This window comes from Halichoerus grypus, chromosome 6, assembly GCF_964656455.1.
Source record: "Halichoerus grypus chromosome 6, mHalGry1.hap1.1, whole genome shotgun sequence".
Taxonomy (NCBI): domain Eukaryota; kingdom Metazoa; phylum Chordata; class Mammalia; order Carnivora; family Phocidae; genus Halichoerus; species Halichoerus grypus.
In genome coordinates this window covers 56,936,272-56,956,559 of record NC_135717.1, presented here as the reverse complement: position 1 = coordinate 56,956,559, position 20,288 = coordinate 56,936,272, and the positions used below count along the sequence as shown (strand labels likewise).

Genomic DNA, 20,288 nt, shown 5'->3' with positions numbered 1-20,288 from the left:
TAATGACTTCCAAATCTATATTCCCGACCTTGACTTCACATTGGCTCTGGTGCATTGTGTCATCACAGAAAACTTCTCTTTTCACCCCGCCTTTAGTCTCAAGTTCAATGTGTGCTAAGTGCAAATCAAAGCTAGCACAGTCTGTGTTCTTTGAACTCCCATCAGACATAGGATCTTTTCCATGTGCACATCAATTTTCTTCAATTAAATTATGAGCATCTGAAAGGCAAGAATCTTGCTTTGCATTCCACTAGTATATCCATTCACTCATTTAAAGTGAATTGAGTGCGTATTATGTGCCAGACACTATGCTAAGTCCATTATATTATGCTCTCTCTTCATTCTCCCAGAGCTCTGTGCAGTGGATACTCTTTACATAGATCACCAGGCCAATAACGGAGTGTGCACCCAGTGCGCACTCAGATCTGACTCCATAGCTTGTGCTTTTAAATACTCTTCCTCTTGTATATAGAAATAAAAGGAAACACAGGATGAGGGGTTATTGGACTTTCATATCATCAAAGTGAGTTCCATGGCATAGTGCTTGGGATGGACAGATAAGGCTTTAATATTATCTCTGGATTTGTAACTGAGTGACCTTGGGCAAAATGATTAACTTTGTTAACCTTCATGTTCTTTATCGGTAAAAAAGGACAATGCTGCCCACCACAAAGGTTATTAAGATTAGATGAGCTAATGCATGAAAAATTCTTAATACAGTAGCTGGTACATAAGACACAGTTAGCTAATCTTAGTATTACTATTGTTGGACCCAGTGTCTAGTTGCGCATCTGACAGACAGTAGGCTGGAGAAGGTGGCAAGAGGCTTACACTCAGTGTCATGAAAACTTTCCCCCTAAAGGCTCCAGAGGAGCCATTAATGTTATAAACAAAAGGATAATACAATAAGGAATGTTATAGAAATATATCGCTCTGGTGGCAAAGTAGTGAATAAATTGCCAGGGCTAGAATTTAAAAGCAGGAGTGTAGTTGAGAAGTTATTGATTAAAGAGGGCGTGTTCTGCATGGAGCACTGGGTGTTATATGCAAACAATGAATCATGGAACACTACATCAAAAACTAATGGTGTGATGTATGGTGACTAACATAACATAATAAAAAAAAGAAAAATAAATAAAATCGTAAAAAAAATAATTATTAAAAATAAAAAAATAAAAGAAGTTATTGATTAACCCAAGGTATTTCTTGACCTCAGATGGTAGCACTAGAGATGGAAAGAAGTGGATGTATTTGAGGAATATTACAAAGGACTTGGAAGAAAATGTGAAGGAGTCTGAAGAGTTAAAAATGGCTCAGGTTTCTGGGTTTATCAACTGTAGGACAGTAATACCATCCACTATTCCTCCATATAAGAGTCAGGGTTAGTGGAGAAGTCTATACCGATCCCTGTTTATTTATCATGGTAATAGCCAACAGTGGAAAGAGCAGAGAGTGCTGGGAGCAAGAGATTGAGTCAAGGAGCTAAACAACAGTTGGACAAAAGAAAATGAAGGAATGGAGGGATATGTACATTCTGCGCCACCAGGGAGGATGGCTGGATTAGGGTACTCCGGCGTAGAGCTGTTTCTGTTGAGCTGGTGAAGGCCTACCTGGAGCCTTAGTGGCTTCACCTATGGAGGCTGAATCCTGTGCAGACCAAGACCTAGAGATGCTGGTGGTGGTGGGCCTGGTCTACCAGCACCTTCTCTGACCTCACACTCTCTAGTCGGAGAGAGTGGCATCCTCCAGTGAGAGGCCAACTGGCCTCCTGTAAAAGTCTGGATTGACTGACTAAGGATTCCTAAGGGAATTCTAGCCCAAATAAATGGGCTAAAGGATGACAGTGCCATCCTCCAGGAGACAACTGGTCTAAGGCCTAGCCAGGGTTACAACCCAACAAGAGCTCTTAATTCTTCTTGAATGAATAGATGGAGAAAGTAGGCCTACCCATAATATTGAATTATTTTATTCTGCTCTAGGAATGTTTAATCTCACATACACTTGGAAGCCCAGGTATTTGCAGTATGTGTTGGATAACCAGAAATCTGCGTTGAACATATACACACCATCTGCTTTTGAGTGCTGGGTTCTCATTCCCACGTAATCTGCATCAAAAGGCAGTAACAGATGGGATGACTAAAATCCTAGTGGCTAATTTGAACCAATCTTGTATCATATAGATGTTGCACCGAAGAAATTATATGTGGGCCTCTTTCCTTATTTAAGCAGAAACTGAATTCTAGAAAGGAACCTATTTTCTCAATTGGAAGTGGAAACAAAAATATGGCCCTATTTTGAGATTCATGAGATGAGAGTTACCAGAGTGATGCCCACACAGTCCTTCGGAAACAGTCTTTCCATCTGTGTGCCAATCACGAGAGAAATTAAACGCTTTTACGGCAAATTGGAGGATGTGTTTGCCGGTCATTAGGCCACAGCATGATCGCACAGATACCTCGGGGCTCCCAGGAGCCAGAATTGAGGTCAAAAATCAAATACACCTATACACATCACTATAGACTGAATGTTTGTGTCCCCCCATCCAAACTGATACGTTGAAATCCTACCACCTACTGTGATGGTATTACGAGGTGGGGCCTTTGGGAGGTGATTAGGTCATGAGGGTGAAGCCGTCATGAATGCGATTGGTGCCCTTATAAGAGAGATCCCAGAGCACTCCTCTATCCCTTCTACCATGTGGGGAGATAGTCTCTTGTAAACCAGGATGGGGGGGCTCTCACCCGACTCCAGAACTGTGAGAAAGAAATTTCTATTGTGTAGAAGCCACTCAATCTATGGTATTTTTGTTACAGCAGCTCAGAGACACATGTCAATGAAAAATTCAAGAGAAAAAAAATGACTCACAACACTCTTCAAAATGCATGGGTGGCTGCTCGATTCTTTAAGAAAATGTGGCTTAAAAAACTTCTTTTTTTTTTTAATGTTCAGAGCACTTTATCCGCTCAGACTTCCCACTGCGAAGTTAATAAAGGTAATTGAAAGGCTAGCTTTTGCTGGAACAGTAAGGAAGGCCAGAAGAGACCAGACGCCTGGTTCCTCACAGTGGGAGCCCTGAGGAGAGAAAACCACTTCCAGAGACCCCTTGAACCGAAGCAGCACGAATCAAAAGCTGCAGAAGGGATATTGTCTGTGCTGACGGTCATGAATAATGCTTTTTGCAAGCTGTTTCTCCGGTGGAGTAACTAATGATAAATTCCTCGCTCTCAAATGGTCCCGCCTTCTTTTTCCCTGGCCAGACGGCAAGGCAAATAGGCACGATGCCCTCCCCTACGTGGGTCAGTCCTTGGAGACCGATCAGGAGCCGTGACTCACTCACTTTCATGTTCAGGAGAAGAGAGTTGCCCCGTCAGCTGGCTTTCCTGCCCACCCACCCACCTTCTGGCTGGAACTCATTTTACAATAATTAGTCATCCCATCTCCCCCTTTTATACTCAGAGTTTTAAATGACATCACTTAACATCCCATAACTAAAACTCACAAATCCCTCTCTTAAAAGTCCTTGGCTGTCCTGGGGATAAATAAGTGACAGGGAACAAGGCTCGGGGACCGTATCTTAGCAGCACAGCCAGCTGGCACCTTGGCCTTCTTACCCGGCTTCTAGAAGTGTCAAAGTACAGCCTGGTGAGGGTCAAGATGTCTTCTGTCTCGTTCTGTGAAAGGAAATAGGAGTCTTCGTCCTGCCTGAGGCTGAGGAGGCTGTGTAGGTAAAATTTATACTCTTTATTACTCATGTTGAGCTTGGAAGAACAGATCTCTTCCTGATGAATAATGTAATAGAGGAGGAGAAGAGAAACCCTCTGGACCACTTCCTCTCGGAGCTGCTCCTCAAAATCTCCTCCAGCTATTAGTAACAGGGCATCTGGTTCAAAGCACTGTTCCAAAAACACAAAATAACACACAAGGAGAAACAAAGCTTAGCAAATAGTCCTAGAACACTAACGACCACCGGTCCTCCCCTGCTTATTATTTTATGAATACGAGGGGAATGTGGGCAGCCCCAGTAGTCAGCTTCTAATAAGAGAGTTCAGGTTGGACTTTTATACATCAGTGATACGCTCCTGCGGAGCCCTTATTCCCTGAGAGTAGTCCTTCTAGCTCCAGTTGTCCATTTGCTGCCTGGAGTAAAACCAGTAGACTCTTTGGCTTTTTAAAGGAATGCCCCATTGCATTTAGAATGAAATCCAAGCTCTACACAATTTTCTCATTGGTCTGGTTCTTGCCTACCCCCTCCCTTACCTTACCTTAGCCTCTCCCCGCCTCTCTTTAACTTTCTGCCCCTGTGATTTTCCATCAGTCCCACCAAGCTCCTTCCCACCACCTTTCAGGTCTTCTTTCCCCTCATTTCTCAGATCTAGCTTAAAGTGACACCCCCTCAGGGATGCCTTCCCAAACACCCTATCCAAAGTAGGACGTCCCAACCCCTGCCCCATGTTCTCCAGTGTGGCGCTGTTTGATGGAAACAGGACCCCAGCCACAGAGATAAGCCACACATCACTTTAAATTTTCCAGGAGCCACATTTTAGAAAGTGAAATTAATTTTAATAACTTATCTAATAATGTACCTTATTGAAACATATATGCAAGATAGGATCACTTTGATATGTCATCAAAATTTTTAAAAATTATTTAGGAGCTATTTGACATTCTTTTTGTCAGGCTAAGTCTTCAAAATCTGGTGTGTACTTTGCACTTCCCAGTGTGTCTCAGTTCAGACGAGCCACGTATCAAGTGCCCAACAGTCACAAGGGGCTAGGGGCAGCTCCAGCATAAGGCAGGTTTATTTTCTTCGTGGCACTAGTATTCTAAAATTGCTTGCTCTCCATGTTTATTTTCTCTCTTCCCTTGAGAACAAGTGGTCCATTAGGACCAAGTTTTGTCTGTGCGCAGTTCTATCCTTGGCATCGAGCACAATGCCTAGCACTTCTGAGGCGTGAAATGGAATGAATGAATGCCATCTGCCTTGCCTTTACCCTACCTACGACAATTGCTAAAAATACCTCCACGATGCTTTCTTTCTTTCACACCCACGGCCCCGACGCCTGGCTCGGCTCATCTGGGAAGTTTACGTGGCAGAAGGTGTTTTGGGTAACGTGATGGGACAATGAGAAAAAAGATACACACAGGGTTGTGGAACGGAAGCTCTCCTGACAAGACAGGAGCTGCCTTGCTTCAAAGACAGTGAGGTGCTCCTAAGAATTCTCCTAGGATCCCAGAAGCAGCCCACTGCACAGCCTCAGCCTCAGAGTGAAGGCATGGATGCCTGTCCCGAGCCCCCCAAAGGGATTTTTTTTCCCACTGTGGGACAATTTACTAGAATATCTTTTAATCTATTCTCTGAGGCGGAAGCTTCAGGTGTCCTCATTCCATGTGCTGTGCGTCCCACTGGCTAACATCTGGGACATACCATCTGAGTCAGGAAGAAACATGTCATCTGTCTCTAAAGCAAAGCATTCATCACATTCTTCACAAGCCATACAGATTCCGTTCTCTCCCCAACTCAACTGCACTGGGATAAAAGCTCAGCAAACAGGCTTCCCAACAAGACCAACTCAACGTGACTATTAAGCTCAACCACCAAAACCAACCCAGCCCTTTTCTGTTTCTTGGTTAGCCCACAAGAAAAGTTCATGGGTTGGTAGCTGTTGGCAGGACTGATGCCAAGACTCAAGGAGGTGAATCAGTTGAAACAAAAGTGTAATCAAGCCATTCTTTGTAATAACATATAACCTCCTGAAACCAAACTATTGGTAATATCAGCTATCCTTTATTGGAAGCCATGTGCCCAGGACAGTGCTAAGCACCTTAGGTATTCAAGCATTCCTCAGTACATAAATCTAATTGGTGGGATGCCTGGGTGGCTCAGTCGGTTAAGCGTCTGCCTTCAGCTCAGATCATGATCCCAGGGTCCTGGGATCCAGCCCCCTATCAGGATCTCTGCTAAGCGGGGAGTCTGCTTCTCCCTCTCCCTCTGCCTCTCCCTGCAGCTTGTGCTCTCTCTCTGTCAAATAAATAGATAAAATCTTTTAAAAAAACAAATCTAATTGGTTCTGGAAAAAAAGTCAGATAATGAATTTTTTGATGGTAAGAATATTATTCCATTATTTTAAATGGAAAAACAAAATGTCCTCAGCTTATTTGATAACCCACCAAATATTTCTGCATACTGTTAAGCACTAAGAATACCAATAACCCAATTATTTAACGCATAGTGAATAATGGGTACATTTCTGTGCAGTATGCAAGGATAATGCACAGAATCCAGCATGAGTTATGTCTTCCTTCTATAAGGAAGGTATATCTAGGGGGCGCCTGGGTGGCTCAGTCGGTTAAGCGGCTGCCTTCGGCTCAGGTCATGATCCTGGGGTCCTGGGATCGAGCCCCGCATCGGGCTCCCTGCTCCGCGGAGAGCCTGCTTCTCCCTCTCCCTCTGCCTACTTGTGCTCTCTCTCTATCTCTCTGTCAAATAAATAAATAAAATCTTTAAAAAAAAAAAAAAAAGGAAGGTATATCTATAGCATATGTGAAAACCAAGTCAAAGAGAGGGTAAGTAATGTACCTAAGGTCACAAAGCTAATAATTCCTCCTCTGCAAATGATAGGTTTTATTCTCTTATTCCTTTGTTTTGTGCCACGAAGAACGTAAGCTGTAGACCCACCTATGTACTTAATGTGCAGCCCCTTCAACCAGTAATTTTCTCTCCCTCCTGTTTGATAGGAAAAGAGATCAACTAGGAGACCAAGGGATTGGGGGCACCTGGGTGGCTCAGTCGGTTGAGTGTCTGCCTTCAGCTCAGGTCATGATCCCGGGGTCCTGGGATCAAGCCCCATATCAGGTTCCCTGCTCAGTGGGGAGCCTGCTTCTCCCTCTCCCTCTGCTCCTTCCCCTGCTTGTGCTCATTCTCTCTCTCTCTCAAATAAATAAAATCTTAAAAAAAAAAAAAAAAAAGGAGACCAAGGAATGGGTAAGGCTCGAATATAAATCAATGAGAACATCGTACAATGAGAAGATTGAATGAGTTCCTGCTGACAAACTGTCAAGTGCTGTTCAGGTTGTTTGAGGAGGGCTGGGTAGGTCGGAAAAAAGTGCCAGTGAGACAAGAAATGGGACTTCCACGAGGTCACCAGACCAGGCACATGTGGCCAGGGTTTGGTTGACAGCACACAGCAGAGAACGTGGCCACCCTTCATCCCATCCGAGGTGCCTGAGACCCCTCTCCATTTGTGGTTCCTTTTCAATGTACCTCACTAGGATTGGAATAGGAGGGATGTGGCCTGGAGCAGCGGAAAACAAGGTAAGAAATGGTTTGTGAAAAGCATAGAACATGGAAGGTAAATTGATTTCTGACTGAAAATGTTTAAATAGTTGCGGAGCATCTCATTTTGAATGACGAGAGACTTCTTTCCTCTTGAATGGACAGAAGTTAGCTAAACCTTGCTTCAATTTTCTGAGGCTTGCTTGAATAAAGCTCAGTTGGGAATCAAATGACCATGGGCTGAAAACTTTCTGCCTTTCAATGATATTTGACTCATAAGAAGTTACCTTTGTATGGAAGGCAGTGGCTTGAGGAAAGTCTACCGTCAGGAACATCAGAAGAACTAACAGACATTGACAGGACAGAAAGCACTATGTGGGTGGGTGGGGGACTGGACTTTCCAATTCATCATCACTAGATTTGTTTCAGTGGCTAGAGCTTTTAGCAGTGGCTTGGGTTGTGTTTGGGAGAGGATGTCTAGCACAATTTGGCAAATACTTCCACCCCCTAGGTATCGAGATCCATCCAAGGCGCTAACTCTGGTGAAGTGATTCTTTGTTAAAGAAGAAGGGACTCATTCAGGAATAATCCATCGATTTTCCCTTTAATCTTGTCAGGTGGAGGCATAAGATTTTGGGGGGGGCACAGATTCTGGATTCCTAGAGTCAAATCAGATGGCCTTCCCCAGCTGCCTCATTCAGTTTCATTCACCGCTAATGCTAGGAGAGCCCCAGTGACAAAAAGCAGTAGGAAATCTTTCTTCTGCGTTAATAGGGCAACTGTCACCCTTGTAGATAATCTTTAAAGATTTTAGATTCAAAGATGTTTAAATTCGCTTTTGGGTTATGGACAAATCCACTGGCCTTATTCAAGTTCTTAGGTTTTTTTTTTTTTTTAAGATTTTATTTATTTAGTTGACAGAGAGAGACACAGCGAGAGAGGGAACACAAGCAGGGGGGTGGGAGAGGGAGAAGCAGGCTTCCCGCTGAGCAGGGAGCCCGATGCAGGGCTCGATCCCAGGACCCTGGGATCATGACCTGAGCCGAAGGCAGACGCTTAACGACTGAGCCACCCAGGCGCCCCTCAAGTTCTTAGGTTTTTATAAGGTCTTTTTTTGGGGGGTCTTATAATTGACTATAAGAAGGAAATTATGTTTCTTCCTTTCCCTGCCAAACCAAGAGTTGGAAGGCTGTTGGCTAATGGCAGGCCCTGGCTTTTTGTGGGTCTATAGCAGATTCTGTGGCATTTCCGACTGACAGAGATAAGTCTTCCTGAGATAAGAAAAACCTGTTAGATCAACAAGTTAAGATAAAGTTTGAGCTGTCCCCTGTTTATCCTGTGACAGAAATGACAAGGGGGGGGTTGAATTAAATGCAGGACCTTAAAGCAGTGGTTCTCTACCTTGAAGGTGTCTGAGAATCTTCTAGAGATCTTGGATAAAAACCCCCAAGCCCCTGGGAGAGTGGGGGGCAGGGAGTCTGGGGATGGGGCAGGAGGGGGATGCTGAAGAATATCTCATTTCTCAGCAGCACCGCTCCAGGGTCCCTGGGAAAAGGGGTTGGTCACATCCATGATGTACAGGAAATGTGAGGGGACAGAGAGAGCTTGAGCTGTTGTGCCCCAGCTTGTTCACACATGGCCATGTGGTCCTCACACACAGCTCCCTGAGGAGAGAACTAGCACTGGGGTCTTATGGATGAGGGAGCTGAGGTTCAACATGTCCTAACAACTAGAAGGTACTAGAGCAAGGATTTGGGCCCAGTGCTGGCTGACCCCAGACACTGGGTTCTTATCCCTTCACCACGTCTGGAACCCATGTAGGGTCATGGTTCCCACCATAATTGAAGTGGAATTTATTCTCTTAGAGTTACTTAATCCCTCATTAAATTCATTAAAACTCCATTCTAACCCTTCTTATTAAAAAAAGAAAAAAAGGCCAAGACTACCCATTTTCAAAGGCTAAAGCTTGAATGGATTAATTTTTAAATGCACACTGCTTTCAGATACTGCAGATTGATTTAAACACACACACACACACACACACACACACACGCTCATTCAGTTTTTACCTAAACCTGAAATAAAATTGGGAACATTTTTTCTCCCCATGAATTTAAAACACCCACTTCCCTCTTTTTTCCCCAGACATTTAGGGATATGAACTTACCCCCTTGCCCTCTTTTTACTACAGAATTTCCTTTTTTTTTTTTTTAAAAAAGAGTTTATTTACCACAGAATTTCTAACACAAACCCTGCCTCTAAATGGACAAAGTCCCTAAAAAGACATAAGAGATTCAACAACCAGCAGAAGAGCTGTGGTTTGTGCCAGAATGCAGTTGTTTGTCAAACCAATAGGACACTGTTTCTCCCTGGCTTTTTTACGAATGACAAGGAGAGATTTTGTGGGATCCTCGCTTATGGGGGACTCAGGTGAAGTGAAGCCCTCTGAGCAGGTCAAGTGGAAATTTGCTCCCCCCCTTCTTTTTAACCTCAGTCTTTTCCACTGAGAAATAGCAGCAACAAGAGGGCTATTAAAGACAAGTGTTTCACTTCCTGGGAAAAGAAATAGCTCAAACAGAAGCTAAATTGGCCAAATGCTTGATAATGTCACGGAAAACAAAAAAGTGCAAAACAACCTCGCCCCCCCCCCCAAAAAAAACAGAATAATTTTGCATGTTTACATTGGCCCTAGCTAGACTAATACTCAACCGGCCTTAATAAGGCACTTGATGTCATCAGAGGAGAACATTTCCCTGAAGCAAATTCTCAGAGGACATTAATAAGATATGACTCCAAGTTAGTTCCATGGGGAAGTCTTATGTTGCTATATATATAAATTAATGTCATTACAGATGAGTTGCCTATTATCACACATGTTTTCTCTGGGAGCCTTTGGGAATTTCACTAATTATCAAATTATTTATTGTTTGCACAGAGCAGAGAAAAAAATTCTATTAGTAAGACCCTTCTGTCATGAAAAACAAGAACAACAACAAAAAAAACAACCCCACAAAAAAACAAAAAACAAAACACTTGGCCAGGAAATGTTTCCTCTAGAACTAAGCATGATTGAGAAAGTCTGCCAATTTTTTTCTTTTCTTTCTTTTTTTTTTTTTTTGCTGGAGGCAGTTATTTGCTTGCTTATTTATTTATTTATTTATTTATGTCTTCATTTATTTATTTATTTATTTCATTCTGAAAAAAAATCTCTGAATCAGGAAAGGGATGGTGAATAGTGTTTCTGCTTGTTCTTGTTTGCTCTCGTCTGACAATATGGGCTCCTGCCTCTGGTGGTCCCCCCATGCCTCCCCCACCCATGGAGACTTTCTGATTTTAGGTTAGATGCTGACTTTATGTTAATGTGGATTTTACATGAAAGCCGTCTGCGGAGGATTTTTTAAAAATTCCATTCCAGGCAAGTTAAATCTCTTCTATGGAGGGAGAAAGAAGCCAGAATGTGGTATTCGGTGAAAGCAGCCCAGGCAATGCTGAGGTGTGGACAGGGTTTGAGAGTCTTGGGGCAGACCAGGGCAAAGCTGGGAGTCGGGCCCACCAGCCACAGGCCTCATTTTAGCTCCCCCAGACCGGATGTGTCATTCTTTTTCAAAGATTATTTATTTGAGAGAGAGAGAGAGAGAGAGAGCACGAGCAGGAAGGACAGAGGGAAAGGGAGAGAGAACCTCAAGCAGATTCGCACTCAGCTCAGAGCCTGACGCAGGGCTCTATCCCATGACTCTGAGATTGCAACCTGAGCTGAAACCAAGAAACGGAGGCTTAACGGAAGGTGCCACGCAGGCGCCCCTCAGATGTGTCATTTTTAAGAGGATGATTATCCAATTCATGAACGACCCACCATGCAACATACTAGAAAACACCAGGATAAAGTACTTAAAAAAAATTCAATGCTAGACAAATATCCTATCACTATCATTCTGCTCCCGGAAACAAATAGCATCTAACCAGTGATGCACAAGTGCTCCGCAACCACACACACACACAAAAAGAACTGAAAGTTCACACTTGCAACTAAATACCTCCCAACATGCTGGAGGGCTGCAGAAAGGCTTCCCTAAACATTGCTATTTTAGTCAATGAAAATTCTCCCTGTTTTGAATTGCTCTACAGAGGACGCTGAGTGACTGGCGGTACCCTAGCGGTGGGCGTAGTACACGGCACCGCACCGCCCCCGGGGGAACTGCATTTCCAGTTTGCTTTACTGAAGTAAAGGGCTAGAGAAGCCATCACTGTTTTTTTTTTTTTTTTTTTTAAGATATTATTTATTTAATTGAGAGAGAGAGAGAGCAAGCAGGGGGAGTGGGAGAGAGAAGCAGACTTCCCGCTGAGCGGGGAGCGGAGCCCGATGCGGGGCTCGATCCCAGGACCCTGTGATCATGACCTGAGCCGAAGGCAGACATTTAACGGACTGAGCCACCCAGGCGCCCCGCCATCACTGTTTTTTGAACACGCCCTGGTACCTGATCCCATATCCTATTGCACTAACCAGACTGCAGCCTCCTTGCATTGTGTTTGTCCTCCGTGGGCAGCCAGTTTTCTCCAGCAATGTTTTGATGAGGCTTCGCGAATGGTTCAGGGGTGGGGGGTCACCAGCAGACAGAGCTCGTAGTACTTCCATCAGGTGGCCGGGGCTCCAGGTGCCGCCGCTATCCTGGGTGGAGGGTCTTTCCGTCTCAGTAGCGGGAACAAGGCCGAGGACAAGGAACAATGGCACCCCCAATACTGGAAGCTTTGTCCAGAAGCCCATTTCCACCCTTCCTTTACCTCCAGTCGGTGTGTGATGGAGTTGGGTGGCTTGCTGTCGGTGTCAGCTTGTAATCAGAGGACTTTCTGCGGTAAAGGGGAAAAGGAAAGGCTTTAATTATTGTGCCTGCACCGTGTTTGAAAGGATTCATTAATGGGGTGGCTAAGCTGATTTGCAATGGCAAGCGGGGTCTGAACAGCGGGGCGTCTGTAGGTCATTTATAACCACAAACAGCAGGCAACGCTCAGGACTGTGGACTTTGCAAACTATAGAACAGCCAAGAAGTTTGTGGGATTGCGCTCAGGGCTGTGGACTTTGCAAACTATAGAACAGCCAAGAAGTTTGTGGGGTTGCCTCTCTCTAAACTCACCAGAGGAGCAGAATTAGGAAGAAGAAGTTTCTCTGTTCATCCTGCAAGGTGGTACCAGTCTAGGACCCAGGCAGGAAATACTCTCTTTTTATCCCATCCTAAAGTAGAACTCCCAGGGCTGGGTGGTCCTCATCGCTCAAGTAAGTAGATGAAAATAAACAGAAAATACATTTCAATAAATTACCCATATCACATGGAACGAGACGGTTTTAGTTAAGGAAGGACACTAGAAGAAAACAGTCATGCCCAGAAAACACTCATCATTTTTTAGTTTTTTGTTTATTACGAGGACGAAGTAGCAGAAAAGCCCGAGTGTTTCAAGATCACAAGAGCCATGATAAATCCACATACTCAATGGTCCCTAAAGGCATGAAGGACAACTTGAGAGCCAATCAGCTTTCTGCAAAAAAATTAATCTCTTCAACCGATTGCTCAAGGACTGCAAAATGTTAACAGCATCTCATGTCAGATCTTGGCACAGAGATGAGCTAATGGTGACTGTGGGGGTAGTAACAGAGATATTGGGATTACTTTTACAGTTAAGAAAAGAGAGAGAGAGAGAGTTTAAGATTCTTATGTTAGCATTTAAAAAATGACAGAAGATGAGACAAACATTTCTAAACGTGGTGCTTACCATTAGAAGAAAGATAACTGATTATTTATCTGGAGCTCCGTGGCCTTTTAAATCTCGGAGAGTATTTTGTGGTTACAAAGTCCTGTGTTTTTAAAATTCCTTGACTGTGCACTGGAAGCTGGAGAGGATTATTTCAACCCAGAGAAGTTTTCAGTTGCCATGGAGAGAGCTGCTCTGGGGGTAACAATGAAGGTGGATAAAAATGAGAACTTTCTGTCTGGCAGGTTTTCAGGAAAATCAAATAAAAGTGGCTAATGAACCTGACTTTTTATATCAATATTTACCAATGCTCTTAAAAGTCTAAGAAAATCTTAGAATTTCTTACAGTCACTTGCCTTTTAAGGGACAGATCTAGGTCAAAGGATTTCACCTTGCAGAATGGAAAGGCTTTAGTGTTAGATCAAGATTTTTTTTTTCCTTTCCAGTTGATTCTGTAACTGTTTTAGCCATGCTCAAGCCAAAGTTTTGTTGAGAAGATAAGCTCTTTAAAGCCTTAATTATATAAGGTGCAGAGGTTTAAAAGACTTAAGACATTCGAAAATCTGTAAAAAGAGGTCTTCAAACAAGAAGAAAAGTATTTGTTGGAGGCATAAAGTTCTTACCTGGGAAGTAAGTGAATGGAAGTGGGGAACTTGATTTAGCAAATATATTCTGGTCCCAGAGTCTGCGGCAGAAGCGATTATGTAAGGCCCGCAAGGCCCTGTGTAAGCCCAACAAATTATTAGGGAAACAATGACTGAGAGAACAAAGTGCTAAATTGTGGAGGAGGTAAGAGAAGTTCAAACCCACAATTTCAAAATGGACAGAGTGCATGTAGATGGCACATGGTACGTGAAAGACAAAGTGATGCTGAAGGATGCAGGGAAGGGACCGAGTTCTGAGTTCAGTTCCCGGGTTGGGTATGGAGGGAGTGGGGCTTGGCGTGGGAGGCAGAGGAAATGAAAAGAGAAAGACGTTGGGAGAATCCGTCTTCTCTGTCACTAACGATGTGAAAACTGGGAGCAACAGTGGGAGACAACCTAAGAGAATGCTGTAACACTCATAGGAACAGGGGAGGCAAAAGCTCCCAGAAATGCCCAGCTTCTCTTCAATGACACATCACAGCACGTGGATTCACCTCAACTGTCAAGGGAAGGGACCTGGCGTGTTTCTCCTGAGCTCTCTGGTGAGCTGAGCGAGAGTCAGTGTCCAGAATCATTAGTCCAGGGGGGGCTCAGTCGTTGGGCATCTGCCTTTGGCTCAGGTCATGATCCCAGAGTCCTGAGATCGAGCCCCGCATCGGGCTCCTTGCTCAGCAGGGAGCCAGCTTCTCCCTCTGCCTTCCACTCCCCCTGCTTGTGCTCTCTCTCTCTCTCTGATAAATCAATAAAATCTTAAAAAAAAAAAAAGACTCATTAGTCCAGCAGAGAGAGGAGTGAGGAGCGGGTCAGAGCTCCCCTGCTGGAGCCCCAAATCGGGTCAGAGAAGGGAGTGGGCTGGGGCAGAGGAGCATGGAGAAAGCTACCTGCAGCTCAGGCTCATCGCCTGTGACCACCCCCCACCCCCGGGGGGACCACCTCTGCCTTATCTGTCTCAGGGATTGGTTGGGAGGTGTCTAAAGCAAAGTTGTCCAAAACCTACTGAGCACATTACCCAGTCCTCCGGTCACGTGCTACATTTCAGTACCTCTGCTTGGCCTTGTTTCTGGAATTAAGCCCTGGCTTCCCAGCCCTGCCCTAATTGGCAGGTTCTGAAATCTGTCCTCCCTGCCCAAGTCTTTACTGCATGACCTGTGGGGTGCAGCAGGGCCGGATCTTGATTTGCTCTAACCTGGGGCCCCAGGACAGTGGCCCTTCTGAGACCCTGGGAACCTTTCTCGATTCCTCTGTGCCGATGTCCACCCTGGAAGCCCTGTTTTCTAGTCTCCGACTCCGCGTGGCTACAGATTCCCTCCTAATAGGGCCCGAGGCCATTACCTCCTGCAGGAACTCTCAGCTGCTCCCACCACCCGCCCCAGCCTACCCACAGGCGCAGGACCCCCCCCCCCCCCCCCCGCCGTGAACTGTCTCCTGATGTCACATGGCAAAGCCTGCTCCGTTTGCCCCCAGGACTTGCTGCACCCCACAGTCAGCCACCAGCCACGGTCCTGTTCCTGTCCTGGTGAGGCGGCCTTCAGGTGGGGCAGGCAGAAGCCCAGGATGTAGGGTCCAAGTCCGGCCAAGCAGTAGAGCGCCGGCAGGAAAAAAGTAGGAGTCATAAGGGAACAGAACACTTAGCAGAACCTGGTGGCGTCACCTTGTGGGCCTGACTCTGGGTTGTAACTTTAACTGCTAGTACATGCAGCCTGCCTGAAACCAACCTTTCTTAAACATGCTTGTATCTGCAAACCAAATCAACCTCTAGGGGTAATGAGTTTCAGATGTTAGCTAGCCCCCTGCATGAAGAAGGAGCTAATTTACTCCTGATTGATAGTTACAAGGCATTTAGCCCCATTTGGGACCACGCTCATCTGCAGTATGTCTTGATATACAGACACTTTGTGCTCTCACAGAAAGACATAGTGGACGAGAAGTGGGAGAGAAGGTGGGACTGACCAGTCTTTCCTTCAGTTCCAATTCTTTGCCTTTTGGTATGGCCTGTGTTTCAAACTTCCTCTACAGGTTTTATAATGTCTTTATATGTGTACCCTGCCTTGAGCTAGAAAGAATTTAAAGGGGCCCACCAGGAAACCTAAAATAAATGGCAGCAACGTAAGAGACTGAAACCAGGATAGAGCCATCTGGTGGGTCCAGTTCAGGGCTGCCCTGTACAGTTCTGCACGTTGGGCATTGTACAACTTTAGGGATCATCATTCACTTCCGTAGTTATCATGGATTTCTATATTTATTTCAACAATTTTCCAGCAAATTTCCTGAGGAAAGGAGGCTTTGTTTTTGGTGGAGGGATGTATGTGTCCTTCTTCAGCATCCAGCCTACTCCCTGTGGGGCCAGCTCTGGCAGGAATAGGAGGTCCTACCGTTCTGAGCTGCCTCTGGGCCCAGTTTCTCCCCATGTGCCCCTTTATACGGTCTTCTTCCCTCTTTTCCAAGACACTAACCTCTCTAAATAATAATAATAATAATAATAATAATAATAATAATAATAATAAATGTTCATTAACACTTTTTGAGTGTGTTCTATGCCTAGGCACTGTGCTAAGCAACTTCATGTATATTTTCTCCTGTTATATCAGTAGAACCTAATGAACTTCTCACTATCCATTTCAGAAATACCCAGTGTCACACAGCTGGTAGGTGTCACCAGAAATCCAGGCCCGTCCATATTGAAGTTGGTGCTATGAGTTCCCTTGGTTTTATTTGTAAGTGCAAGCTTTTTTACAGCACAGCGTGGGGTGGGCGGGATGCACAAATGAATCAGATGAGAGCCCATCATCAAGGAAATAATCTGCTACATTCTGATTTTTCGATTCTTCCCCAAAACCTTTCAGTCCAAAAACTCTCAGAGGAAAAAGAATGTAAGCAGAACCTTGGGCTCTACTCTCATGTAATACTTAACAGGACTACCTACCAGGCATTTGAAACAAATGCTATGTGTTCTCTAAACGATTTGTCAGAGGAAAAGCAGAATATTCCGCTGAGAAGGCAGTCCCTAAGGGGTAGGGACTATCTTGCACATCTTCTGATTCTGTGACATTACCAACATCACTGTATTAATAACAATTAGAACACGTTGGGGCGCCTGGGTGGCTCAGTCATTAAGCGTCTGCCTTCTGCTCAGGTCATGATCCCGGGGTCCTGGGATCGAGCCCCGCATCAGACTCCCTGCTCCACGGGAAGCCTGCTTCTCCCTCTCCCACTCTGCCTGCTTGTGTTCCCTCTCTCGCTGTGTCTCTCTCTGTCAAATAAATAAATAAAATCTTTAAAAAAAACAATTAGAACACGTCAATTGTTTTGAACTTAGACCTTTAAGCCATCTTTGATTTGGAAACTGATAGTAAAAATAACTTAAATAAAACATACATTTTATTATGTGCAACTTTCAAACAATATTTTCTTCTCTTTATAAAAGCCATCTATGATCACTAATTAAAAAAAACCTATAGAAAATACCTAAGAGTACATAAAAAAAGAAGGTGCTCTCTGTATTATATCTGTTACCTTTTAATGTATCTCTTTTTATTATTTTAACCTAATTTGGATTATGTTATATGCATGACTTTAAAACTCATCATTTTTACTCATTATCTTGTGTCAGTCTTGCTGGAAATGAATCTATTTTATTAGTCATTTTAAAAATTCACCTTCCCATTTGGCTTTGATGAATCCCCATTTATAGCTTGTTTTCCATGTCTTTAGTTTCTGCTCTTTTTATTTCCTCTCTTCCTTTTTCCTGTCTTTCCGTGGTTCTTTCTGCGAGAACAAAGCTTTAAGTGGCAGAACTTTGCTAGGACGTCTACTCCATGTCCATCCTTCCTCCTTCCATCTGTTCAAGGCAACAGAGTACCCAACGAAAACCCCTCACTTTGTTCCAGACTCATTAGAAGTGAGGTGTGTGACCCAGATCTGAGGTGAATGTGAGTAGGAGTCTGCTGGGGATGCCGAAGGGAGCATCCTGTCTGGAAGGCAGAAGTGACACTGAATGTGGCCCCAGTGACCTAAGGAGCAGGAAGCCAAGGGCCTCCCCACTCAAGTTGGAGCAGCAGGAAGACAGAAGAAGAAGCCTAAACACTAAAGTTCTCCTCCAAGTCACCGCAGGAACCCTGGCGGCCTGTCCCTGCAGTTTTGGGCCCTGACCCCTGTGAGGTCCATTTTGCCAAAGCTTCTGTTCATTTGTTCTGTTCATGTTCACATGCACATGCTGGTACCCCTTTAGACAACAATGATATGTCTTGTCATCTTCTGTTTCTGGAAGTGACACTTGCAGAGAGGGAAAAAGCTAACGGAAATGGAGAGTGGATTTGAAGAGGCCTGCTGACCACTTAATTTCATAAGGAGTTTCTGACTCACTCTGGGTGAATCACTGTGTAAATAGGTGTATTAGTCATCTATTTCTGCATACCAGAGTCACACAAATCGAGGCTCTAAACAGGACACATTTTTTTTTTTTATTATTAACATATAATGTATTATTTTTTTCAGGGATACAGGTCTGTGATTCATTAGTCTTACACAATACCCAGTGCTCACCATAGCACATACCCTCCCCAGTGTCCGTCACCCAGCCACACCATCCCTCCCACCTCACCGCCCCCCAGCAACCCTCAGTTTGTTTCCTGAGATTAAGAGTCTCTATGATCTCACAGTTTCTGTGGGTCAGGCATGGCCCCTGTGTGCTCTGCGATTCGGAGCTTCATCAGGCTGCAGCCTAGGTGTCAGGCAGCACTGGGGTTTCTCTGGAAGACTTGTGGGTTGAAGGAGGGCCTTTCAGACTCACACGACTGTTGGCCATCTTATGACTTCTAATCACGTTGGGACATTTCCTATTTCACCCATCAGAAGGGAGTCACGTGTCCCACCCACACTGGGAGGGGCACCAGAAGGAGATGAATACCAGGAGGTGGGGAGCCCTGGGGGGCATAAAGTGTCAATGGGAGAAGCATGGGGAATTACAATAGTTCACATCCAAAAGGCTGTATTTTTCATCCGTACTCTTTTCTGGGGAAGTGGAGATGGTAGAACATCTTACAACATCTTTCTCCATCTTCCAGCTACACCCCAGCTTCACTTGTTTTCAAGCCCTCCTGGGGTCAGCCACAAATATGACAAAGGAAATATTCAACATCTAGTATTTATTCAGAATCTTCAGCACCAGTCTAACACACTGGAAATGTGTTCCTTTTTAATTTAATGTCTTCTTTGCTTGTTCCTCAAATGAAGAACTAATCCTTTATAATTTGAGATGAAAGGATATTAAGGTACATAACCCTCGAACATATTTTTTACTCCACAAACCAAAACCACTGAAGTTTCTAGAATATTTTTAGAAAAGTGGCAAAATCCTGATTTAACATTTTAGCCTGCTTTTAAGATTAAGATGTTGGTGTCAACGGATGGGTATTTCAGAATTAGTGATATGCTGAAATTTCTATCTTTTGAATATTCTTTAAGTTAATGACAATTTAAAAAAATTTTTTGAACTCAACTATTGCCAGAAAGAATAATTCAACACTGTTTATATTAACTAATGGCATTCACAAGAATTCTACACAATAAATTGTTTGGTGATTATTATTTGGTGGGTTTTATTCTCAGTATGGAAAGAAATCTTTCCAGTATTTATCCAGTTATTAGGCACATTGTGTAATAAGAAAAAGTTATTTTTACACATTTGTGTAAAATGTTACAGAGATCATAACTATGTCAAATATATTCATGGCAAGAATATTAATATAAATTAGTAATAGTTCCTCACTGGTGGTAGGAATATAGGTGATTTTTCCTTCTATTTTTTTAATGTTTTCTACATTTTTTATAATAAATATGTGCAATTTTGCACAACAGGGGGAAAAATCATCATTTTAAAAAGACAATTGGAATACATCAATGGTTTTCCTTCTCTAATTCATTTATTTGTTTTAGCATCAAAATGCTTCTTTTAAAGGAGGGAATCCTAATATATAAATCTGAGAAGAGTGATAATTGTGATTTGGAAAGTATTTTTTATTGTTTGTGGAACTCCACACCAGCTGAGGGCTCTTTGAAATACTTTTTCAAACCGCCAGCTGGGATGGTTTTAGAGTTCTTTAAAGCAGGGTGTGGTGGTAATAGGAATCAGACAGATCTGGGGGAAAGAATGCTGGACCCACGTAGGATATGGTATGGGCCCTTTGAGCCTTGTTTTTAAGATGGGGCTATCACCTGCCTTTATGGCATTTTGGTATGTGAGTTCAATAAATGGACTGTCATCACTCTGTAATTATTCTGCAAGCTCTACAGTAATAATTCCATGAACAGTCCCTCTCTGGCCTCTCTTTCTTCAGCTCCTTCTCCAGGCCACTTTCCTTCACTTCTCTTACCCGGGACTTCTCCAGGTTCTAGTATTCATGCTATTTTCTCAGGCAGAAATGGCCCTCTCTCCCCTCTGCTGCCAAATCGTTGTTCCTTTTGTTTGTGTCGCTTTTCCTCAGACCCAGCTCAGATACCATTTTCTTTTAAAAGCCTCCCGTGATTCCCATGCTGTAGTAGTAGAATCCTCACCACCTGTGCCTGGTGATACTTTGTTTTTATCCTACTTGTCCCACACTGTGGTGATGTCTATGTTTATCTTATCATCT

At 43.8% G+C, this 20,288-nt stretch overlaps 1 protein-coding gene across 6 annotated transcripts in view; it reads right to left on the bottom strand.

Annotated features, from left to right (window-relative positions):
- Positions 1-13,172, bottom strand: part of SLC39A12 (solute carrier family 39 member 12) — a 70,315-nt gene extending 57,143 nt beyond the window's left edge. For 2 of the 6 annotated variants that reach the window (XM_036097074.2, XM_036097079.2), the window contains exons 1-4: positions 13,037-13,172; positions 12,403-12,537; positions 11,775-12,118; positions 3,612-3,893 (exon numbers count right to left, since the gene is read on the bottom strand). In XM_036097074.2, the coding sequence (XP_035952967.2) occupies positions 3,612-3,893; positions 11,775-12,035 (543 nt within the window). In that variant the 5' untranslated portion in view covers positions 12,036-12,118; positions 12,403-12,537; positions 13,037-13,172. Of the gene's footprint in view, positions 1-3,611; positions 3,894-11,774; positions 12,119-12,402; positions 12,538-12,688; positions 13,013-13,036 lie in introns of those variants that run through there. The other 4 variants (XM_036097080.2, XM_036097081.2, XM_078075191.1 and 1 more) reach the window with 4 other exon arrangements.
- Positions 13,173-20,288: the final 7,116 nt, after the last annotated feature.